Source organism: Eupeodes corollae, chromosome 1 (genome assembly GCF_945859685.1).
Source record: "Eupeodes corollae chromosome 1, idEupCoro1.1, whole genome shotgun sequence".
Taxonomy (NCBI): domain Eukaryota; kingdom Metazoa; phylum Arthropoda; class Insecta; order Diptera; family Syrphidae; genus Eupeodes; species Eupeodes corollae.
This window is the reverse complement of record NC_079147.1, coordinates 11,243,434-11,268,794: the sequence shown is the minus strand read 5'-3', so window position 1 is coordinate 11,268,794 and position 25,361 is coordinate 11,243,434. Positions and strand designations below refer to the sequence as shown.

Sequence of the window (25,361 nt, the reverse complement as noted above, 5' to 3'; positions counted from 1 at the left end):
GTTTTGATCAGTTAGGTTACCTATTGATAAGGACAACTGAGGCCTACCTAGCTGCAAAAGGAATTCGGGTTTACCTTTGGAAATTTTTGGCTACAGATTTCTCAAAACCCTACAAGTTTTAAGGGTAACCGTGTTGGTTTCGCTAAGTAAACGAAGTTATCTTTTGACTTTGGGGCAGTGGTTCATATGGCCTTGATTGTTAAAGATGTCTATATTTTTGTCTTGTGGGAAGAAATATCCTAATCGGCTTCAGAAACCACAAGCACTTCTGCTTGAAAGACACTACACAGTAATCTCGAAGCTTTATTGATATTTCTATGGGCGATTATATAAAAAGATATTGTCAATAGTGCTCTTAATGTTTCTGTTATCAAAAGAAGCCCTTTTCTTTTGGCATTTCTTAAATTCCTATTAATAAAAATATAGAAGAATCCCGTGGTTAAAATTAAGAGAACTCTGTCAAATCATGCTTACACCACTGCTGAAAACAATACGTTGTCTAGGATACCAAAACCATTGAAGGATTGGAGATGGTAGAAAAAGTCGTTGATTCATCAATCGTTCTTCGACTTGTGACTTGAAAGCTCTGAAAGCACTTAAATTTCTCAAATAATTAGTTTTGAGTTTCTTGAACCTCTGTATTCTGTACAAAAACGATGGACTAATATTTATGCCAGTTTCTAAATTGATTTCAGCAAAATTGAAAAGCATCTATGAACTTCGTGGATTGAAGTCCAACTCTGTGAACGACATAATTTATTTATGTACATATGTTTTTTGTTTTATATTTTTATGCTCTATTATTAACATATCATATTCTTCATTTAAATTGTGTATTTTTTATTTTATTTATTTCAGATCCTCTTGCAACCAAATTGTGAGAAAATTCAACCCTTACTGAGAACATCCCATAATGACTACAATTTGGCTGTACTCGTTGGAATTATATTCAGTTGTTTCGGAATTGTCCTTATTGTGATGGCTTTCTTTTTATGGAGGTAAGTGGAGTTCTTAAATGCATATAGTACCTATCTATTCATCTTATATACATTTGGGTGCGGGTTTTATATTGTATTTACCATATAATATCCTTTTCTTCTACACTCTCCTCCATTTTTAAAAGAGAAAAACGATTGGCGAACGAACGAATTCTATGTATCGTGTTTCAAGCTTATTCTCTAATGAGGCAGGATTTTGTGCAATTGTGCAAGTTCTAGTTGTTTTTTTTTTTGTTTATATTTTCTAGAATTGCATTGTTAAACAAAAGACGACGACGAGGACGAAACGACAACTACTACAACTACGACTAAGATATGAAGATATTCTTATATTATGTGTTTTTGTATGTTCCAAGTTGATAGAAGTAGGTTTCCTTGAGAGTTTTCTGTATCTTATTCTTCTTGTTCTCCTTATAACAATTCAAGGATTCTTTTCAAGAATAAAATCAAATAGATAAATTGCTGCAATGTCCTTCGCTATGGATTTTTTTATGTAGTCCTTTTTGTTTCGTATTGCGAGTGAATAAATGAGAGAATAATACATTTGGTTTTAATTAGTTTTGGAAGTCAAAGCACACAGATATTGGGTTGGTATTTGGGTTTCAAAAAAAAAAAAAATATCTAACCAACAAAAGATTGAATTGTTTTTTAAAATGTATGTTAAGTATCTGTACTAGTTTTGTTATTGTTACATTTTTTTGGCTGCGGTTTGAAAGAAAACGATGTGCAACATCAACATTTATTTTCCATCAAAGTGAGAATAGAAAAACTAATTGGAACAATCTTTGTTTCTTCTAAAAAAAGAACAGATTTTATTTTATATTTCTAGCAATATACAATCAAAATTAAGATTTTTATAATTATAAGTACAACATTGGTAGAGATTGACAGACTTGAGTTCTACTTTAAAAGTATTTTTACCTAATTTGGTGATATGTGTTTGTCGATTGCCAAAATCCAAAGGCGATAAATTGACAAACTTTGGTTTTTGTAAATAATTATGTTGTTTCTAGAAACGAAAAAGGTTCTAATTTTTCAAATATCTATCCCAGCAGCAAACATTTTCCACCTGTTTCACTATTGCTCGAGGAAAAGTTGATTCACGACGACCCAAAAATGCTTTACTTTTCAAAACGGTGTCTAAAAAATGTCCACCTTTTTAACTTGACTTTTGTGTCGTTTCTTTTTCAACAATCGAATAGATTTGGCTTGTCAAATTCCAAATCGATGACAACTTCCAAAAAAGCAAAAAAGTAAAATTCACAACTATAGGCCGATTTCGAAAATTGAAAATCTTGCCCTCTGTTGAAAAATGTCTTGTATATTGAGTATATTGAGAAACACTGCTTGCTGCAAATCAATCAATATGGTTTTCAAAAAGGTAAAAGTACGGGAAGATTTCTTAGCAAATTCTGTTATACTGTGAACATGAGTAAAAACAATATTGGTCATGTTCGTGGACTTCAGCAAGGCATTTGACACGTTGAGTCACAATAAACTTTTGAATGTCCTTTACAGAATTGGCATCAGGGGAACTCTATGGAAATGGATAGAGAGCTATCTAATAGGAAGAACTTTTAGAGTTAAGGTTTGAAGTTCATGGATTAAAGAAGGAAGTTGCACACATGGTGTACCACAAGAGTCAAAACTGGGTCCGGTGCTTTTTATACTTTTTACGGATGCACTCCAGTGGGATTTTATTGGGATGCTGTGCCGTGGCATGATGGTTGGTACGTTGGACTGTCATGCCAGAGGTCTTTGGTTCGTTCCCTGCCTGTGCCATCTAAAGTTTTTTTTTCATGGGTACTGCAACTTGCGAGAAATGGACAAATTCTGCAAGATTCTTGTCATGAAAAAGTACTTTCTCAATTTAGCCGTTCGGATTTTGCTTGAAACTGTATAGGTCCCCATTATTCCTGACACCATTACTCGCACACAGGAATAGTTAAGAGTTGTAAGTCGCTGGGCCCTGGTTCTCTACGGACTGTTGCGCCACTCAATTTATTTTTGACAGCTTTTGCATATGCAGACGAAATAGCTATTGTTGTCAGGCACATGTGTCTTGAAACCGCGATTTCTACTATGCAACATGACTTTGATAAAGTCACTCGATGATGCCACAATTTTGGAAACAAAAAGAGACAGTCAACAATTTCTCCTGAATGTCCGACTTCAAGACATAGTGATGCCATTGAATTAGTTCAATCAATCAAATACCTTGGAGTTGCAATAGGCGGTTTTTGTAGTACGAGCATATTACTAATGTAATGCTTCAACTTCCACTTCTATTTCTACTTCTTAAATCTTAAAATCTACTTTTACTTGTACTTCTAAAATATAAAAATCAACTTCTACTTCTACTTCTTCTTCTACTTCTACTTCTACTTCTACTTCTACTTCTACTTCTACTTCTACTTCTACTTCTACTTCTACTTCTACTTCTACTTCTACTTCTACTTCTACTTCTACTTCTACTTCTACTTCTACTTCTACTTCTACTTCTACTTCTACTTCTACTTCTACTTCTACTTCTACTTCTACTTCTACTTCTACTTCTACTTCTACTTCTACTTCTACTTCTACTCCTACTTCTACTTCTACTTCTACTTCTACTTCTACTTCTACTTCTACTTCTACTTCTACTTCTACTTCTACTTCTACTTCTACTTCTACTTCTACTTCTACTTCTACTTCTACTTCTACTTCTACTTCTACTTCTACTTCTACTTCTACTTCTACTTCTACTTCTACTTCTACTTCTACTTCTACTTCTACTTCTACTTCTTCTTCTACTTCTACTTCTACTTCTACTTCTACTTCTACTTCTACTTCTACTTCTACTTCTACTTCTACTTCTACTTCTACTTCTACTTCTCCTCCAGCCTCTCAACCAGCATCGAAACGAACTCGAAGTACTTCCACTCCAGACGTAAACAACAAGCAAGACGTAGGTGGGAGTTGCAATGCCCAGATCTTGCAAGAGATGAGGGCAATGAGGAGGGAAATGGCCGAAATAAAAACAAGCTGTGATTTTGTTGCCAACAAGTATGAAGAAATTAATTGTAGTATAACAAAAAATAATGATCTAATTAAAAAACTGTCTGATGAACTTAAAGAATTAAAAGAGAATAATTTAAAAAAAGATGAAATCATTCATGTTATGGAAACAAAAGTTAATATGCTTGAACAACAACTCCTTAAATCCAACGTTGAAATCAAAAATATATATCCAACAACAAACGAAAACCTTATCAACGTAGTACAAGAATTGGGAGAGAAAATAAACTGTTCTATTCACCCACACGACGTCACAGACATATACAGAACGAGAACAAAAAACCCTCAGAGATCAGCTATCATTGTCTCTTTTGCAAGTTACTCTTGTAAACAAAATTTTATAAAATGTGCAAAAACTAATAGGAGAGAGAAACCCAATGAGAATGTTGTTTTTGTAAATAACCAACTCACTCCTACAAATAAGCATTTGCTTTGGCTAACCAAAAACAAAGCTAGAGAATGCAATTGGAAATTTGTATGGGAAGCTGCAGGTAAAATACTAGCTCGTAAATGCGAGAGTGAAGAGGCTATTAATATTTGCACTGTGAGTGATATTGAAAAAATACATTTGTAACATTATAAATTACAAGAGAATTAGAAGAGCGAATGACAGTTAATAATATGATGAGTGAATATGATGATGAAGATGAAGTTGATTTTAGGGTATTGCATGGTATTATTGGTTTAAATATTATTGAATTAAAAAAAATTAATTTTTGTTGTATATGTATGAACATCCAGTCAATTCGAAAAAATTGGAATGTATTTATTGCAGAAATTCAAAACTTTTTACAATACTTAAGTATTATAGTTTTGACAGAAATAAATATTTTTGAAGAAGAAAACTCCCTTTATCACATTGATGGATTTAATATGGAATTTATGCATAGAAACGATTCGGGGTTAGGTGGAATTGCTATGTATATAAAAAAAAATGTCAGCTATGAAAGACTCTCCTCGAAAACTTTAAATTATGACAGCTTACATATAAAAATGGTAGATATAAAGGGAAGTAATAATATTTATGCAATTTATAGATCACCATCGCTAAACAAAAATAATTTTATTACTGAATTTGTTGAAAATACTCGCAATGAATTGGATCTAGTTGTACTTGGTGATATAAATATTGATACTCAAGATTTTAATAACACGATCACCAATAAATTTCTTGATGTTATGTCTTCGAAGGGCCTAATGAATGTTATCAAAAAAAGTACTCGAATTAACATGTTAACTGGTACGGGTACTTTAATTGATCCCATATTTGTTTCATTTTCGAAAAACTGCATAATATCAGCTGTTATAGAAACTGATATATCTGATCACTTTGCAACATTTTACGGTATTAAACACAATACAGAAAAGGTCAACACATATTTCAAATCACAATCAAAAATTAATCAAGAAAAAGTCAACCGACTTATGCAACAAACGAACTGGAATGCACTATATGAAATAGAAAATGACGTTAATAAAATATACAACAATTTTCTTTTAAAAATGGAAACTATATACGCTGATTCGTCTGAAAATTATATTAAAAAAAAACGTCAAATCAAGAGTTGGATAACCCCGGAAATAATTGAGCTGTGTAAAAGGAGAGATACAATGTATAGAAGATGGAAGAATAATCTTCAAAATGAAAGTTACAAATCTGAATACAAAAAAATGAGAAATTATGTAAATAAACAAATACAAATGAAAAAACGTAACTTTTATAAAAATGAAATACTGAGCGCAAAACGTGATCCGAAAAAAACTTGGAGAATAATAAATGAAATATTGGGTAGGAATAAAGCGTCTGTGGATGAAATTGTACAACACAATCTTTGTAAAACGTCTAAAGTTTCTGACATTATTGAAGAACTTGCTGAGTGTTTCTCAACACAAGCAACGAAGATAGTACATGTATGCAATGCTAAAACATCAAGACAGCCTTGTCAACAACGACTTCAATCAATATATGTAGAAGAAGCTGATGAAATCGAAATTTATAATATACTTCGAAATCTGAATCCAAATAAAAGTCCAGGTGCTGACGGAATAAGGGGATGCGACATTAAACTCAATGCAAATCTGCTGGCACCATTGATTCAACAAATAGTAAACAGAAGTTTAACACAAGGGTGTGTACCGAAAATTTTAAAAACTTCAGTTATTCGTCCCATCTATAAAGGAGGGAAAAAAAGTGAAATTCTCAACTATAGGCCAATTTCGATTTTGTCAGTTGTTGAAAAATGTATTGAAGAAGTTGTCTTAAGACGATTAAACAAGTTTATTGAGAAACACTGCTTGCTGCAATCCAATCAATATGGTTTTCAAAAAGATAAAAATACGGGAAGACTTCTTGGTGAATTTTGTAATACTATTAACATGAGTCTCAATAAAAACCATCACGTATTGGTTATGTTCGTCGACTTCAGCAAGGCATTTGACACGTTGAGTCACACTAAGCTTTTGGATGTCCTTTACAGAATTGGCATTAGGGGAACTCTATATAAATGGATGGAGAGCTATCTCATAGGAAGAACATTTAGAGTAAAAGTTGGAAGTTCATGGAGCAAAGAAAGAAGTTGCACACATGGTGTACCACAAGGGTCAAAACTGGGTCCGGTCCTTTTCATACTTTTTACAGATGCACTCCTACGGATTTTTAAGAAAAGCACAGCTTTCGCATATGCAGACGATATAGCTATTGTTGTCAGACACATGTGTCTTGAAACCGCGATTTCTACGATGCAACAGGAGTTTGATGAAGTCACACGATGGTGTCATGATTTTGGATTAGTCATCAACGCAACCAAAACGAAAATTATGCACATTCGTGCACCAAACAAACAAAAAGAGACAGTCAACATTTTCTTTCAAAACCCTGAGTGTCCGACTTCAAGAAAAAGTGATGCCATTGAGTTAGTTCAATCAATCAAATACCTCGGAGTCACAATAGATGAACACTTTCTGTGGCACGAGCATATTACATTCGTAAGGAAAAGTATGAGGAGTGCTATGTTTGCGTTATTTCATCTGGAAAGATATTCAACAAAAGATGTTCAAAAACAGGTTTACTATTCACTTGTTGAATCTCGATTAAGATATGGAGTATTAGCTTGGGGAAATGCCGCAAAAACTCATACAGATAAACTTCTTAATCTACAGAGGAGAATTGTAAACATGATTAATAAAAACCATCTACATTTGAAGTGCCTGAATGTTGAAAATATATTTAGGATGACAGCAGTTCTTGAATACTACGATGATTTAAGATTCCAGCGACCTATTTCACATGGTGTAAACACGAGAAGACGAGCGCAAGGTCTGCTTGAAATACCGATGATATACAACAACTATGGAAAACGACAACTTAACTATACGATACCATCAATTATGAACCAACTTCCTACAAATCTTAAAAATATTCGTGACTTTAAAAAACGTAAAAAAAAATTAAAATGTTTCTATTTAAATTAAATTTTAAACACCATGCACTGATAAAAGTAAATTAAAATTTGTTATGTACCTTTTTTTAAACTTAACCACTAATGAATTTATATATTTTTTTTTCTTTTTTCTTTAATTAATATAAATTATGTTTAATATTCAAATCCAATCAATTCAAATACTTTGTAACTTCAACCACCTACAGATAAGCAAAAGCTTCGTGGGTAACACAACTAATATTGTTAAACTTTTGAAATATGATCAAATAAAAAATCTAAAAAAAAAAAATCTACTTCTACTTCTACTTCTACTTCTACTTCTACTTCTTCTTCTACTTCTACTTCTACTTCTACTTCTACTTCTACTTCTACTTCTACTTCTACTTCTACTTCTACTTCTACTTCTACTTCTACTTCTACTTCTACTTCTACTTCTACTTCTACTTCTACTTCTACTTCTACTTCTACTTCTTCTTCTACTTCTACTTCTACTTCTACTTCTACTTCTACTTCTACTTCTACTTCTACTTCTACTTCTACTTCTACTTCTACTTCTACTTCTACTTCTACTTCTACTTCTACTTCTACTTCCACTTCTACTTCTACTTCTACTTTTACTTTTACTTCTACTTTTATTTCTACTTTCTACTTCAACTTTTTATTTCTATTTTTGCTACCACGTTTACTGATATCTCAAGATATCTTTTATGTTAGTTTATAACGTTTTTTAACCCGAATATCCGAAATGATGGATTTATTATTTATAAGACCAATTCCTATTAAGACTTTCATTAAAATGTTTATTTGAAAACCATAAAGTCCCAAATTAAAACCATTCTAAAGAACATGTTGGCATCAATACAGAACTTACATTAAAGGAAGAAGGTAAATACAAAAATCCTTAAACAAACAAAAAACCCAAAAAGTTTAAAAACTACAAGCAGACGTTTTGTATCTCATACAAAAATTTAAAAATAAAGACACAACCGTCAAAAACTTTTCCAAAAACTACCAACATTTCCATTTCGGATTTTATGTGTTGTGACTTAAATGCGGTGATGGTGACGGTCCTACGGTGCGGTGGTGGTTCTATTGGAGTTGGTGTGATGGACAAATTTCACATATAACGTTAGCTTAAGGATGTTATCCTTGTGACAATTTCCAAAAGCAGATGATGATGAGGACGATGATGATGCAATTTCTCAGTTCTTATCTATTTGTTAGCTTGTTTGTTTTTGCACTTCATAAATACGTATCCTTATCCAAGAAAGCATAAAGTCGAATGAAGCCAGGAGAAGTTACAGCGAGGAGTCTTCTGCTCTGCTGTGGTATCTATTTCATGCACAGTCGTATTTTTAATAAACTTTTCCTTTTCTCTTACTCGCTCTCTTTTCCTCCCCCTGTCCCTGTGATAGGTTTGTTTTGATTTTTTAGTTTTTTTTTGTTGGATGTTCTTTCTTATGGAAAATTTTCATATTTTTGCGCTTGGAATGTGAAACTTTTTGCTTGCATCATAGAATCATGAAAAGTTTTTGAATACTTCTTGCTATCAACATCATCACCTTGGAAAAACATCTGCGGAAAAACTTACGAACATAAAAATGCACAAAGAATATGCCTTTGCAACTCAATACCCGCTGACAACTTCATATAGCCGAATGGCTGCATACTCGTTCCTATAGCTACCTATGCGACTTTGTGCCATGCCTTCGCCAAATGGATTTAAGAACCAAACTATACACAATTGACACGAAAGCTGATTTTGCATCTGCGTTTTGGCCCGTCAAAACTGTGTCTGCGGCGGCGGCGTTGCCAGTCCTGAAGTTTCAACAAAAAGGACCAACGCAAAAAAGTTTTAGACAGATTTCTTTTTATGTGAATTTTCACGTGAGAGAGATAAGAATTTAATTGCAAGAAAAACTTTATTAAATTATTCCAGAGCGTTTTATTTTTACTCTTGGTTGAAAGCGTGTGAGTTATTTGCTTTTTAAGTACCTACCTTTAAAAATAAGGATAAGGTTATTAACTCCTTATTGCACCATGTTTTATGCGCAGCTGAATACGTAGTGTTTATATCCCATGTCCCATAAAACTTATCACACTGTGAAAAATGAAAATTTTAAAGTGGAACGACACATATTTTAGTTTTAGCTGTCGGTCGTCAGTCCATTACCACGGCAACCGCACTGCTCGTATATTGCCAGAGGTCCTTTATGCCATATACCCAAAGGGAAGTTTTAGTTTTTAGTTGGTAGATAGATTAATTAGCTTCGTTAGCATGTTTTAAAAAAATAAAAGTTGTTTGTAAATAAATTAGACAAAAAAATACCCCAGGAAACTAAACAAAATGGTAATCAGAGAAAATCTTGTTTGTTCACTGTGGCGTATGTGTGATATTTTTTTTTCGTTTTTCATTAAATTGGAAAATGTTGTTAAACAAACTTGATAATTAATTTAAATGTTTGTTTGGATTAATTGGTTCTAAATAAAACAAACAACAATCATAAAGGAACGATTTTTTCAAAGTTTAACTTTTCGAACGTTTTAAATACAACTTTTTAAAGAAAATTCATTACAGTTTCATTAAATTTATATGCGCTCTTATTTGTATTGACGATTTACTTTTGTTTTTGAATTTAAGATTTTGAATTTTTGTGGTTTTTAAAACTATTTCCTCAAACGATTATTGCACTTACACAACAGATAACTAGTGTTAGTAAAATACCTTTGCATTGTAAATTCAAGTTTGCCTTCCATTTTACGTAACATACTTGAAAACTTATTAAAAAAGTTGGACTCAAAACTGCTTTTATAAATCAATAATGCCAGTTATGTACTTTTCTGTGCTGTGATCATTTATTTTTTGTCCACCAACACCAAAGAGATTATAGAAAATTTATTATTAATTGAGTGATACTAAAAAATTTAATAATAATAAAAATCAGAGTGCATCAATTTACAATTGAAATTGAAGAATAATTTGCAATCGTGACAGAACACGGATATTTCAAGCAATTTAATTGAACACTATAGCTTTTGATTGATGATTTTGAGTGGGTTTACAAAAAAAAAGAACATTAAAATTAATATTCATATATTTTTAGATATAAAAATGTAAAAACACTTTAACTGATATTCATATATGAACTTGTAGTTTTTTTTGTTGTGTCGTTGTTGTTTGATTAAACTGAATTGCAATATTTGTATTTGCTTTAAAAGTCAAAAGCAATCGTTTAACTATTTGAAAAAAAAATATTTTTTTTATTTATTTCAAAGTCAATGGGTCAGGATAAGCTTTGAGATTCGTCACGGTTAAGTTGAGCACGAATTTGAAGAGGAATTTGTTTGTATTTTTGCGGAATGTGTGGTAATTAGTTTTTATTTAATTATTTCGATCTTCTAAAATTTCATAGTACAGGGCAATTCATTTCTAAGTTTTGAAACTTAAACAAAATAAAACACACACAGCGAATATTTTCGACAGCAAATGAATAACGTTTCAAATACTTTAAAATGTCTTCACAATTTTGTAATCATATAAAATTGCGTAGTAGGTTGATTATAATGGCTAAATCACAAACACGCTTCGGCTTCGTCTGCGTTACGGTGGGCCTTCTTTGAGGTTGCTTTGATTGACATTTCTATTATTTCATCCCTCCAAAGAGCAAATATTTTGTTTGTTGACATTTTTTATAACTGTTGAGCTGTCAGACAAAAAAAATGTTCAGATAATTGAACTAGATTTTCCGTTTGGAGTCACATTACGTTACATTACGTTCTTTTCCTTACGATTGTCAAACGAAACGTGAGGTCGAAGCTCCATTGTGATAGCATGCATTGAATTCCTATGGATGAACTAGTAAACGTCAGGTGAAGCCGAAGCTGAAGCGTGTTTGTGATTCAGCCATAACTGTCAAAAAATCAAAGCGTAATACTCAAAATGTGGATTTGTTTGAATAACCACTTTCGCAGTTAGTTTTTATAATCTTAACAGTTTATTTGCTTCCCAAGCGATCCACTATCGCAAATGTCAAACTATTACCTGATCTTAGATAGTTGACAATCCAAATAACAGCTAAGTTTGACACGTGTCAAATTCTATTGATGCCATTTTGAAACCATTATGCGTTGGTATTGTTACTATTGAAGTTTGTCGCCTGGCCCCTAGAATTCTTGAAAAAAAAAACTTTAGAATGATTTAAATTTTGAATAAATTGAACTTTAAATCCTTGTTTAAAATTTCATAATTTATCTCTCTTGGAAGTCCCTGTGAGGCCGCAATTGTCCGTATCAAAAGTCGTGGTTTTTCACGTAAACTCTCTTCAACAACATCAATGCACGATCACTAGTTTCAATGAAATGACTCCCCCTCCCTGCACCGTTTATTAATTTGGTAAAATCGTATTTAAAAACATAAATCTACCACCTGTACAGTTCAATGAATTTATTTAATTTCTTTCTTTGTATGCATTCGAAAAACATTTTTAAGTCTATTGCGTCTAAGAAGACTTCACCAAGGAATCTGACAATTTAAGACATGAAATTCTTTTTAATGAATTCAGCAAAAATGGACTTAACAATCGTTTCGTTATGTGTATTTTTGCATATCTTAAAAATAGATATAGCTCGTCCACAATGTCATTCCACATGTAAGCAAGATTAATATAGCCAATTTGCTTGCAGCACAATTTGCTGTTAATTCGACGATAACTGAGAGTGTCATGAGTCCTCCTGTTCTTGAGAGCGTAAACGATTCTATGGGACGAATCTTCTTTCGCACTCGTTCAATTACTAGAGTACTTAAAAATCTTGACATTCACAAATCCGCTTGCCCGGACAGTATCCCCCTTATTGTTCTGAAGAGGTGTTCTACAACGCTGGAAAAACCACTGCGTAAGCTTTTCCATTTGTCCTATTTTACAGGTATCTTTCCGAGTGGATGGAAAACTGCATTTGTCCAGCATGGCCCTATAAAAGGAGAATCCTCCTCACCATCGAACTATCGTCCAATAGCACTCACGTCCCTTCTTTACAATGAAACGCTGATTCATTATCAGCTTTAGAAATATCTTGAAGAACGTAAGCTTCTTAAAGACTGGTGATCGCATGGTTTATCTCACCAAACAGTGGAAAAAATCTTTACATAAGTTTGAAGAAAGTAAGATTATTGCACTTGATATTTCAAAGAGTTTGGCATCAAGCTCTCTTATCGAAAATGGGTGCATTTGGTATTGATCAACCCTTCTTCGTTGGGTTAGAAATTAGCTTTCGGACCGTTCAATTCAAGTAGTATTGGACAGGTTCAATTCTACTATTCACAAAATAAAAGCTGGTGTGCCCCAGGGCTCCGTTTTGTCTCCGACGCTCTTCCTTATTTTTATTAATGATATTTTGTCTGAAACTTCTAACCCACTAAATTGTTTCGCGGATGATAGTACCCTCAGCTTTTCATATACGTTCTTAGAATCTCATTGTTTTTCTTCGGATGTGGGCTACCAACGGCAGCGTATGATAAGCTCATTAAATTCTGATCTCGACAACATTGTACAATGGGGAATCAAAAACCGTGTAGAATTTATTGCTTCGAAAACTCAATGCTGTCTCCTGTCGTTAAAGCGTAACCCAAACCCGATGCTGCTTTTCATGAGTGGTACTTGCATCCAGGTATCACCGATCATCTCTTATGGAATGATAACATATTCGATATCGCCAAAAACGCTGATAGGTGCCTAGGATTTCTCCGACGGGTCCAGAAATTTGTCACCCCTTTTGATCTGGCTGTAATTTACAAAGCCTTCATTCGTCCAAAACTTGAATATAACTCGCATATTTGGACAGGTGTCCCTAAAACGATAGGCGATAGAACCGAAACACTTACGTCACTCAAACACCGCCGCAATGTTTCATGCCTTTCGTTGTTCTACCTATATTTTTATAAACAGTGTTCTGTCGAATTAGCCAGTTGCATTCCCCCCCTTAAACAATTCAGCCGTAATACTCGTACTTTTAGAAATGCACATCAGTTTAACCTTGAGCTCTATTTGGGACGTATAGTACTGTCAAGTATAGAGATTCTTTTTTTAACAGCACATAAAAATTGTTTAATGCTTTATCCAACTTTGTTTTCCCTATCACTTTAATTTTCAAAACTTTAAGACCAATATGCATCATTATCTCCTCTTACAAGAAGCTCTTTATCGAATTTGTAAATTGTGCAATAAAAATCGTTTGATTTTGAATACTGACAAATGTAAGACTTAAATAAATTATGACTTAGTGTTGAATTCGTCTCCTTCTGGTCACAGAGCATATTTGAATTCTGCTTTATAGCTGGTGTATTGAATAGAACGATCTTATGTCGATTTATTCGTCGTCGATTGTATTTCAATCTGAGTCAGGCTATTTTTTCCCTTAGCTTCCACCAATCATACAGGCCCCATAGCCGGGGTTACTAAATACTTATTGTACCTTAGATAGTGCTACAGCGCATTGTGCTCCTGGGCCTTAAGTAATAACTTTCGCAAGCTTACCAGATTTCTAGCTTACTGCCTCCAGTTTTAAATACCAAATTGATGTTCGTCGGTCTTAACTTGATCACTCCATCGGATATCAGGTCTGCCTCTGCTTCTTGTTCTCTCAGGCTTAACGTTCAATACATTACGGGCTGTAGCTTCATAACTCATTACCTCACGATAAAAACCCCAATTGAAAAAGATGTGTGGATATTTTAAGACTTTAAGCTGAATTTATCATGCCAGTTGGAGAGTTCTTCAACATTTCTCACGGTTTTGGTTGATTAATTAAAAAAAAGCAAATTTGAATTGAACAACGATAAGGCCACACTGGGATAACTAATTACCACATGCCAAGAAAACTAACGCTCAAAGATCCGCCATTAATTTTTTTGTAGCGAAGTCACTTCTCAAACATTCCTGCTATCATCATATGTCATTTGTTTTATAAATTTAAAAGGTTTAAGACCTCTAATACCACTTTGTTACGCCTTGAGTAAACTGCTAAGGGTTAAGAAGAAATTTACCCCTTAGAACTATACTCTCTATACTCATTGACCTTACAAAAGACAATCTCAAAACTGAAATCTTAAAATGAATGAAACTATGTTAGTTTTAAATTTATGTCATAACGTTCACATTTCGTATTTAATAAATAATGAAAGTGTAAACAATTATCAGAAGCCTTGAATAATAACATCTGATATTTTTAAACATTGTCTAAAACATTCACAAAAACTTTTTAGTTCATACAAATTCAACGCACCTGCGACATTTTCTCATAGTTATGAAAGTATGTACATATATCTGATAAATATTTTTATATGTTACAATACCCTATACTTAGCATAACGAAGAAGTTCTATATATTTTGAGGAAGTGGGATTCGTTCAGATTAATGAACTTACAGCAATTGTAAATTGATAAGTGGATCTTTTCGAAATCTCTTCCTTCATCAAAATCAAGAGGGTGCAAAATATTAACAAATCAGATTCAAATCTCTTTCCTTGAATAAAAAAGAATAAGAAATCCCTAAAAACCGTGACGAATCCTCATCAATGAGTAAATAAATCATAATTATTAAGAAAGGCAACAAAAATGTTTTTTCCACCAAAACCATCGAAACCAATGAAAATTTAATCAGCTAACGAGATTTAAACCCTTTTATTAATAAATAAAAGTTATTTTGACCTTTTTTTTTGTTTTGTTGATGGTTTGTTGGTTGGAACGAAATTAAACAAAAATTACAGACAGTCAGTCAGTCAAGAGGTTGCAATGTTGGTTTTATAGAATTTCAAACAGGGACGATGGAGATGATGACGCCGACGACGTTTCAGTTGAGTTTTCAGTTCAATTTGGTTTGGTCATTCTTTTATCTTAAATTAAAAAAAAAAAATAAAGAAATTCAATCTATGAAAAACTTTGGTTTAGCGAAATTGAATAGAAAAGTTTCATTTCCTAATTAGGACTGCGTCCACACCGTGGCGGTGTGGTTACGCGGCGGTGGCTGTGGCGGTGGGTGGTTGTTTTGTTGTTAAAAATAAGAAACTCAAAATATACAGTCAGATAAAGATTTTAGATTAGAAGCAAAAACCGCTAAAATCCTTTCATGTCAATTAAATTTTCATTTCAATTTCAGAACTGCTCGCAATGGTTATACGTACTCTTTTAAAATGATAACCATTGGTTTTTGTTGAATACCTAAATTCGTACAAATATATTTTCATAAATCTTACAAATTTGTTTAATGAATACAATTTTGTTTCTTTTTTTATTCAAAGTTAGACTTGGATACTTTCTGATGTTTATCTTTAAGTAAGATTGAATTCTGTTTCTTTGAATGTTTTTTTTTTAACATTCACAAGATTCTTTTAGGATTAATGAAAGTCTTGAAAATCTTTTGATGTCGAAAAATCAAAGTTGCCTATGACGCAATTCTTTTCAGAATTCTTCATTTTACTCATAAATTAATTTTATAATGTTTTACTTTTTAACAAGAGATTATTAAAATGTTTGTATATACATCGAAATCCACCCAAAAGAAATGTGATTAAGAGCGAAATTCGGAAAATTGGAATACAGTTTTAGCAAATGTTTGTATTTGTCATTAAAAAGATAAACTCTTTTAAGTGAACAAAATGAAACAAACAGAATAACTTTGCTGAACGCTTCTTTTTTACCTTAATTTTTCACCTTCAACACTATTCATTAACAAAATGATGTTTATATTCCTGATCTGATTTTCCATGGGCGAAATAAATCAATAAATTGATTTATTTTTGATTTAAGATCAAGTCAACCGATCTTGCTTCAACAATTTTTAAAAAAACAATGAGCTTGTAAGAGCTCTACCGCACTCGTTAACACGTACACAAATACATGGACAAAGAATTCCAATCATGTTTCATTGGCCACGAAAAACAATCAATTTTTAAATTAAATCTGAATTTGTCCATGGAAAACCCTATTACATTTTTTCTAACGTGAAATCTCCTAATAATACAATTTTAAAGTCTCCTAAATTGACTTTTTTCTCACAAATATAAAGTATACTATAAACGATTTAACATAGTTTAAATAAATATTAAAACATGTGTTCATTTAGTTGATAACTCCAAAATTCAAATATCAATTTTTTAAATGAAAAAATTGACTACATATTCCAATATGTTTTTCATTGCCATTCAAGTTTCTCTTTACTTCAATTAAAAAAAAAATAAAGAAAAAATAATTAACTAAAAAATAATTTTTTTTTAAATATGTCACTTTGACGTTTAGCTGAACTGTTTATTGGTGTCAACTTAGATTTAATTTCTTGCGTTAGAGAGTGGAATACACATTTTGGAACAAAAATTAAAAATGGAAGCCTCACTTTCTTGTTCTTTTATCCATCAATTGGGAGCGGAAGTTAAAATAAGTTTTTCCAAAAGAATTATGCTGAGTACCTAATCTAAATTTTATAGCTTCTAATTGGCTAGCTGTCATACGGTATGATGATAATGACATTTGATTACATTTTATATCCAAATTCTCATGAAATAATTATTTACTTTCACATTTGAAGTGGAATTAATTTGTGTTCTGAAAACCTATTAGTTGAACGCACCCATTGTCAGATAGGTATAAAAATAGATGTGGGTGTGTTCAGTAATCGCAATCCATTAATCTATGAATTGGATTGTAATTTCATCCTTAAATTATTGAGCTAGATACTCCAACATTGTAATAATATTTTCTTTTATATAAAATTCTGTATCAGAACACATGAGTGACAGTGACATTTTGAAATAAAAAAACAAAACAAACAAACCTTACCCTTAGTCTTTGAAATGTCAGAATATGAAAGAATTCAGCCAATTACTTGAGGTGCCAGTTATAGCTGTCGTCTTGGTTTTCATCTGCGAACATTTTGTTTAATTTAAAGATTTAAAAGCGACTAAGATATGTTTTGTGTCAAAATGAAGCTCATCGGTTTTAGATTTGTGTCCTAAAATGGAAATGGAAGCGATGAGAAAGGAGGTTAAAGCAAAAGTTAAAGTAAAGCTCGAGTTCCATTTATTTGAAATCGCCCTATGGATTAGTGATAAATATGATGTTCTTTGCATTTTTAATTAAGGATTAGGTCTAGGACGAAAAAAAAAAACAGTTTTTCCACTAAGAACCGACTGTCAAATGATTCCAAAGCTATGTTCGAACATACATTTATTATTTTCATGTTGGCAAAATTTGTTCCCAAGGAAAAAGAATTCCGTAGGGAAATCCCGATAGCAGGAGTTTGCTCCCGGGAAGAAAAAAAATACTAGGGAAAAATATTTCCCAAGAAATTTCCGATAAGGCTGATTAACAGACCCAGAACTTTTTTTATTTTTGAATGATAAAATCGTTTTTAATGAAAAGGTTATTATTAATTTCACATTTCGGAAAACAATCCAATGAAAGCGTTTTATTTTCTTTGTATTCCAGGAAATGTTTAATTTAAATTAAGAAATATTTATCCAATGACAGACATTTTTAAATAAAGCTATAACCTATCTATCGAACAGATTTGAATGATGATTTCAATGATGAAAACTAATGATAGCTATAATTGGCCCTTAAGTACAACAAAATTGGAAGTACTCGATGTATTGTAAAAAATTGACTTAAACGTGTCAAAATTGAATATGTCTTCAAAGCAACCAAGCTGTTTAATTGGTTTTCCCAGAAACGACAACATTGGGAAGAGGTGTATTAAAGTAACTTGCAAAGTAAACAATATCAATGATACGCATAAATAACAATTGAGCAAGTTTGAATTAAAGCTTTTTGAGAATATTTTAGTTTTTGAACTAAAAAAAATTCATGACTAGGAAAGTTGCTGACAGTTTTCGAACAACTCAACTTTCCTTTTGATTTCAACAAAGTAAATAAACACTTTTTATTGCTTTTACTTTTGAGTGTAAGACTTTTTTGCTAATATCTTTGTCATACAAGATATTTGCCACTTAGTAACATATTTGTTCAGCTTGTGTGATAAATTGTAACATTTTATTAAATTGACACTTTTGAGCATTTTATATGAACTTGTTTGTCTTTTGTTATAGCCTTTTTCATACATTCTTTTCTTTAGTGCAATTTGTATTGCAATACCAATAAACTTATGCTATACATTTATGCAACTGAAAAGGATCCCACAACTAGCGTAACATTTTAATTTAAGTTGTCATTGCTTTTATTTGAATGAATCATGGATTCAAAAGCATATTAGACAACCGTACGCCAAACGAATTTAAAAGAGTCTGAAAATTCCTAAAAGCGAATCCGAAAAAAAACTAAACACGTGAGCCTATAGATTTGGATATTTAATCTCAAATAAAAATATACATTAGTTCACATAGTTAAATCAATATTCCGACCATTCTGTATACAGTTTTTGAACTTTGATTATATTTCAAAAAATAAAAACACTGCTTAATTTTTACAAAGCTTAATTGGCAGTTGTCAAACTTTTATGGTTGCAAACAATTACAATCGAAAAAAAAGCTTTTTATAACTTGTCAGTACTTAACAAAAAAATTTTATTCTTTCTATAGCGTATTAACTTATAAAAGATGCACATCTTTAATAATTTTCTGATATGCTTTTCTAAAGTACGTACTTAAATGTTCTTTTAGAACAGCTTGTATTGTAACGCAAGGCCTTGTTTCGCGCCACAGCCTTCAACTAATATTTAACCAGATAATTAAAGTCATTATTAAAAGGCGAAAGATATCAGTAGATAAAGATATTATCATATTGGAACTCGAGGGTCAATAAACTTAGTTTTGTGGTGATATTTCATATTTTAAGTGTAGACTTCGAACTAGCCTCAATTACTTTTTATTTCACTTCACACACAAAAGCTCTATGATAAAGTTTATATGTCAAATAAAGACATAAATGAGAAAACCTAGATTAAGTCACCAGTTATAGCTATCTTTGAAAGCAATCATTGGATTTTTGTGGCTTTTATTGGAATTGATTTTATGCGATGTAATTAATAATTTAACTTTTTAAAGCAATTCAAAAAGTTTTTCTTACCCTCTTATTTGTCTGTTGTATGCAAAACTTATATACGTCCTAAGCTTGAGTATAACTCCCATCTCTGGGCTTGTTTTTCTGCAACTTACTTAAGCCTCTTGGACAGTATTGAACGTAGAAAATTTAGATTGATTGGTGATAATATTATCATTGCATCATTTCCGTCGCTAAAACATCCTCGTAAAGTTTCGTTACCGTTACCGTTATTTTAACTGTTTATATGCTCTTAAGATATAGTCAGCTGTATATTCCCCTTAAAGATCTCAACCGTTAAACTAGTACTTTTGGGAATGCTCGTAGGTATACCCTTGAGTCAAACTTCGGTCGTACTTTTAAATATACAAATTCTTTCTTTAGCCGTACTAATGCCGTATTGATGCCTTACCACACTCTGTCTTTCTCGCTCTTTCTCACACAGAACGAAAAAAGTCATCGTATTGACTATTTTCGTAGTCAATATCACTATTTGGTAGTCAATTTTCAGCCTTCAACTGTGATAGTCAATAGAACAATTTTCGGTCAATTTTGGGATCCAATATTTTTTACAATTTGGTAGTCAACTATGTTAGTCAATATGACAACTTTGGTTGAAAGTATGGTTGTGAATTTGGCTAATGTGGTAGTCTATACGATAACTGCGGTAGTCAATATGATAACTGCAGTAGTCAATATGAGAATTGAATTAGTGAATATCACAACAACGGTAATCAATATGACAATTTTTGTTGAAAACCGAAATCCAAATTGACTATCGTGTAGTGTAGTCAATATAACAATTCTCGATAGTCAATTTTATTTTATTGATAGAGATTTTGAAAATGTCATTTTTACTGATGAATATTCTATATGGGCACTTTCTGTCGTCACGCGAGCTTCGTCAACTTCCACCAATAGGCTTGTTCAGCGGACCGTAAAACATGGAATAAAGGTGGATCCTTAGGGGTGCTTCTCAAAGCATTGATTCGGCTCTTTGTACCTCTTTATTGCCCTCGGAGGTGCCAAGCAATTATCGAAGCCGGTGGTGACTGGACACCTTATTGACCAATTGCATCATTGCTTGTAATGTGTACAATGTGTGTATAAATATGAAAGTTTCATAAAATCATTTTTTTTATAAACTAACACGACCACGCTCTTACTTGACAGACTGCGGTTAAAAAGTTTTGTTTCGGCAACCCAAATATCATCCTAAAGTAACAATTATTAAAGTTCATAATAAATAAAAATATAATAAATACTTTCTGCAAATAGAATTATTAGCATGTCAACTCGCCATCTTTTTATTTAAAGTTTTAGTTTACTTTTTTGTTGACCGATTCATTTACTGATCGAACAGTTGACATGTGATTAAATCCAAATCATATCAACAACACTTTGGCTTAAAGTGTTTACTCTTGTTGATATGATAAAATAATGCAGGAGGTTTGAGCTGTTTGTATTCCTTCATAAAGTCCCCTTCAAAATCGATTTATTAGTCTGTAAAGAAATGAAGAAGTCCAAGATTGCATACCTAAAAAACACTGCCCAGAAAAACAAAATAATAATAATTAATTACTTTTATCTCGATTTTCAATCACCAATTGTTAGTTGATGCAAATCATAGTTAAACTAGCCACTTGATAAAATTTGTAATAATTGAGAATAATCCATTTTTATTTATTCTTATATTATTATAATTTTCAATGAAAAAATACGTGATTTTTAAACGACATAAATTTGACAATTTATCAACTATCGATTGATGATTGATTATATAATATAAATGACTGCTTATGGGCAAATGATTGCATTTAACTTAAAATAAGCTCAAACGCAAAGCTGCACAGACTGTGATAGACGTTTTATTAATTACCACAATTTTACTGATTGAGCTATAATAATCTGAAAACACCATGCAATTCCATTTATATTCTCAACTTGGATTTTTTTTAAGATACTAGATCTATACAAATATACAAACTTCTAGTTAAAGAATCAGTAATTAAGCCATTGGACAACTTTTATCGAAACAATTCCGTAGAACAATTAAAACTTTTATCACTTTCACTTATGTCTTTTCCGGTACTTCGTCCGTTTTAATTATCCATGATGATGATGAATATAGACAACATATCTCACATCATTTGTTCTATTATTTATAATCGAACATAAGTTAAAAAGAATTAATTATAATCATTCTCGTTTATCTTAAAAAAAAAATTAAAAATATAGCATAGAATTAATTGTTTCACTGAATATTTCATTAACACCTTCAATATCTCACTTTTGATCCAATTAATTTATTTTTCTTCTATATTTCACTTTTTTTCCTGATAACATTCACAATTCACATAACGACTCGACAACAGAGAAAATATAATTTTATTTTAACGATGAAATGACAAAACAACAACAACAAAAAGCAGAGCCTTTCAATTTACAAATAAAACAAATCATTTTTTTTAAGGTTACCATACTCTCTGTCTTTACAACAGACTACAGGTATAAACAGTACTGGTCAATTGATTAAGACTAAAGACAAATTGAAATGAAATCAAGACTCTAGTTTTAATTTGTGATTTTGTATTGTAATGTGTTTTGATTTGACATTTCGGGACCATTTAAAATCTTCTACAGGCCTATGAATGACAAGTGAATAGAATAAAATAGCGCAAAACTTCAAAAAACCTATTGTCAAGGAAACTCGAAATCCATATGGATCCATAGATCTTTACATCTGAACACGTCTAAACAGTGACAGCTTATGAAAAAAGCAAATGAAACAATTCTAAATACGTGCAACTGGCATTTTAATTTTAATGATTTTACTCGTAAATGTCAAAACTCAAAATACATATTAATCTAGCAAATTTCTAAAATTTAAAGCGTCCATTTTATGGTCATTAATTAAATTTAAAAAAAAAACATTTTATTTGAAAACGTCTAAACAGAGACAGTTTAGAACAAACGTTATTTGAGCATAGGGCATTGTTATTGGAATAAAACATCTTTTTACGATAAATTTGCGAAATTTGTGAATTAAGATTATAATTTAGAAAAACGTAATATTTTTGTGGAAAGTTATGAAGGCGGAAAGTTTGATTATGTGGATTTTAATTCTTGTGATATTGAAAATAATTATTACAAAACTCTGCTCTAAAGTTGGCTTAAATCGATCTATAGATATTGTTTGATTTTGTCCGTATATGTCTAACACGAAGTGTTTTTGACATCTTCTTATTATTTTAAAAGGACCTTCGTAAGGTTTTTTTAATCCGATTTTAACTCTATCGACTTTAACAAATGCGAAATCACACTTGAAAATGACGTCGGGGACAGAAGTCCGTGAGTTTTTTTGATTTTGAGGCGGTTTAAATGTAACATGTCGCATTTTATTTCTGGGATTTTAGACTTACGTTTTTGTATACGTATTATCAAGTGCTTCGTTTTTTACAAACAAATTCTCCCGGGACTTTTAACGCTTGTCCTTATACAAGATCCGCAGGCGACGCATTAAAATCTTCTTAATAAAATGTTCGAATACCGAGAAGAACAAAAGAAATAAAGTCCAATTTTGTGTGTTCCCTCGAGATGTACCCTCTCTACCATGCCGTTGCTTTGACAGTGGCAGCTTGTGGTCCGAATCCTTTGACTTCCTAACAATTGCAATAATTCATCAAACTATTTAGATTTAAATTGAACACATCGATCCATCGAAGTGAGCAAAGGTCCTAAGTGGATGTTTTTGAACCTGCCTGAAGGTTCATCGACTTTACTAAGCGGGGATTTAGTATGCTTGAACACTTTGGATTATTGACACCCAATACAACTCTTAGCCCAAGATCCAATATCTATATTTAGACCAGGTCAAAAGTATCTGCATGCACAGAGCTTTCCGCTGGCCCGAGTTCCAGAACTAACAAATTTGTATGGGTAGTGCTGTTTTTTGAATAATGAAAAAACGAAACTCGAATCTGCTCAAATCCTTAATTTTCAAATTTGAAGTCAATCGAGACTCAATGGTTTGGGCTGTAGAAGCTAAGACAGACAGACGGATGGAATCACCCACTTTTTTCGACTTCTCTACCATCGTAATGTCAAGCGCGAAATTTTTTTACGAATGCAAAACTTGCTAGGTCAAGTATTAGAAAAAAAATGAAAGATATTGACTTTAACTGTTTAATGTCACACAAAATATTGGTTTTAACAATTTATTAAAGTTTTAGACAAATTGACAGAATGTCAGTTCTGAAAATTATTACGAATTTGAGTGCGTGAAGTTAGCCCCACAATTTTTTCAAATTGTTTCCATATATTTTGAAATTTTGATCATATAAGTCCAAAACTTTGGAACAATGTTCCGAACACTAAAACAACCTGGAACAAAGTTTAAAAACCGTTTTTGGAGTCTACAGTGACTTGCACATTAGAGCGAACAACGAATGGACGAACAAACGTGATTTTACACATTTCAAAAAGTCAATTTCAAACAAAAACACATTTAAATTATAAGAAACCAATAGGCACTTATGTTAGGATAATAAAATTTGCATTATGTTCTCTAAAAAAAGGCAATTTTGTAAAAATAATTTGGTAGTAACGAATTGCCGTGTGGTTGCTACGAACTGTCAAACTCTATTCGCGTACCATCCACACTGCAAAGAATAAATTGTTCGCGCTCCACTTAACCTCAAATTTATACCACTCTTGTTTTGTTTGTTGTAATTATAAATTGACAATTCGTCGCCGTCTGCGATTAGAAATAAATCTCATGTAAAAGAAAAGTCAAAATATGCCAACATCCACAGTTCATAGTTCGTAGCTCATGTGCAAGATGCTTACAACCCCCATTTTTGGGTATTTTTCAAAAAAAAACTTTGGAACAATGCTTAACAAATAATAAACTTTCCAAAATTTTATAATCGAGAAAAGGGGGGCTAACTTCACGCACTCTATGAATTTAACAATTTACTAAAATTTAAACTTTCAATTTATGGTTTTAACTTTATTAAAATGCTTAAAGCTTGAAAAATGCTAAAATCTTTAAGGATTTGCAAAATTACTTACTTTTTTACTCAAAAGGGTCTTCCTATTTTACTTACTCGTAAAAAAAATATATACAGAGAGTTAAAGAGAGGAAATTAGTGTGGGTTTTATAAAACATTTTTCAGTGTGTCTAATCTAGTGAACTACACTGTTGATACTCTCCCATATAGATTAATAATAATTATTTTTATTATTATCAACTGCTGTGCTGTGTGCCAGTTCGTTTATAAACTTAGATAAGAATAGTTGTTGTAAAAGTTAGTATTTGCCATCCCCAAGTCTCTTTTAGCTATTGTACATCCCTTGCCATTTATTTTAGTGAGTAACTTAGTAGGTATCTAGAACTACGTCGTCGTCCTACGTAGTACATATGCTTCGTATCGTGTCTTGTATACTGTAGAATAGAAGAACGACCTTAAGAAAGCTATCATCATCGCTCGTGTCTTGTATTGCGACTAGTTTCTTCCAATCGAAAGTTGTATTTTGTTCTGTACACACGCGAACCAAGACGTCTGTTATTCGTTCTTGAAAACTTCTAAATATCATATTTTTACTTTAATCCCCGACTTATAACAATTGTTCAAATAAAAACGCTTTTTCCTAAATAATTTCTAGGAATTCTACGAGACATTTCGGCGGAATCGGTTCGATGTCAAGTTCGTCAGTACTTAAGTCACTAAAAAGTTGTGTTTTCCTGTCTCTGTCAAAATTTCTGATTAGGGTGATTGCAGAAATAAATCAAATGTCATAAAGTTTTTGTATATTTTGAT

The 25,361-nt window shown here is 31.9% G+C and overlaps 1 protein-coding gene across 5 annotated transcripts in view; it reads left to right on the top strand.

The window, feature by feature from the left end:
• Positions 1-25,361, top strand: part of LOC129938749 (tyrosine-protein phosphatase 99A) — a 771,051-nt gene that overhangs the window by 688,159 nt on the left and 57,531 nt on the right. For all 5 annotated transcript variants that reach the window (XM_056046478.1, XM_056046480.1, XM_056046477.1 and 2 more), the window contains one exon: positions 859-998. In XM_056046478.1, coding sequence (XP_055902453.1) covers positions 859-998 — 140 coding nt within the window. The remainder of the gene's footprint in view (positions 1-858; positions 999-25,361) is intronic.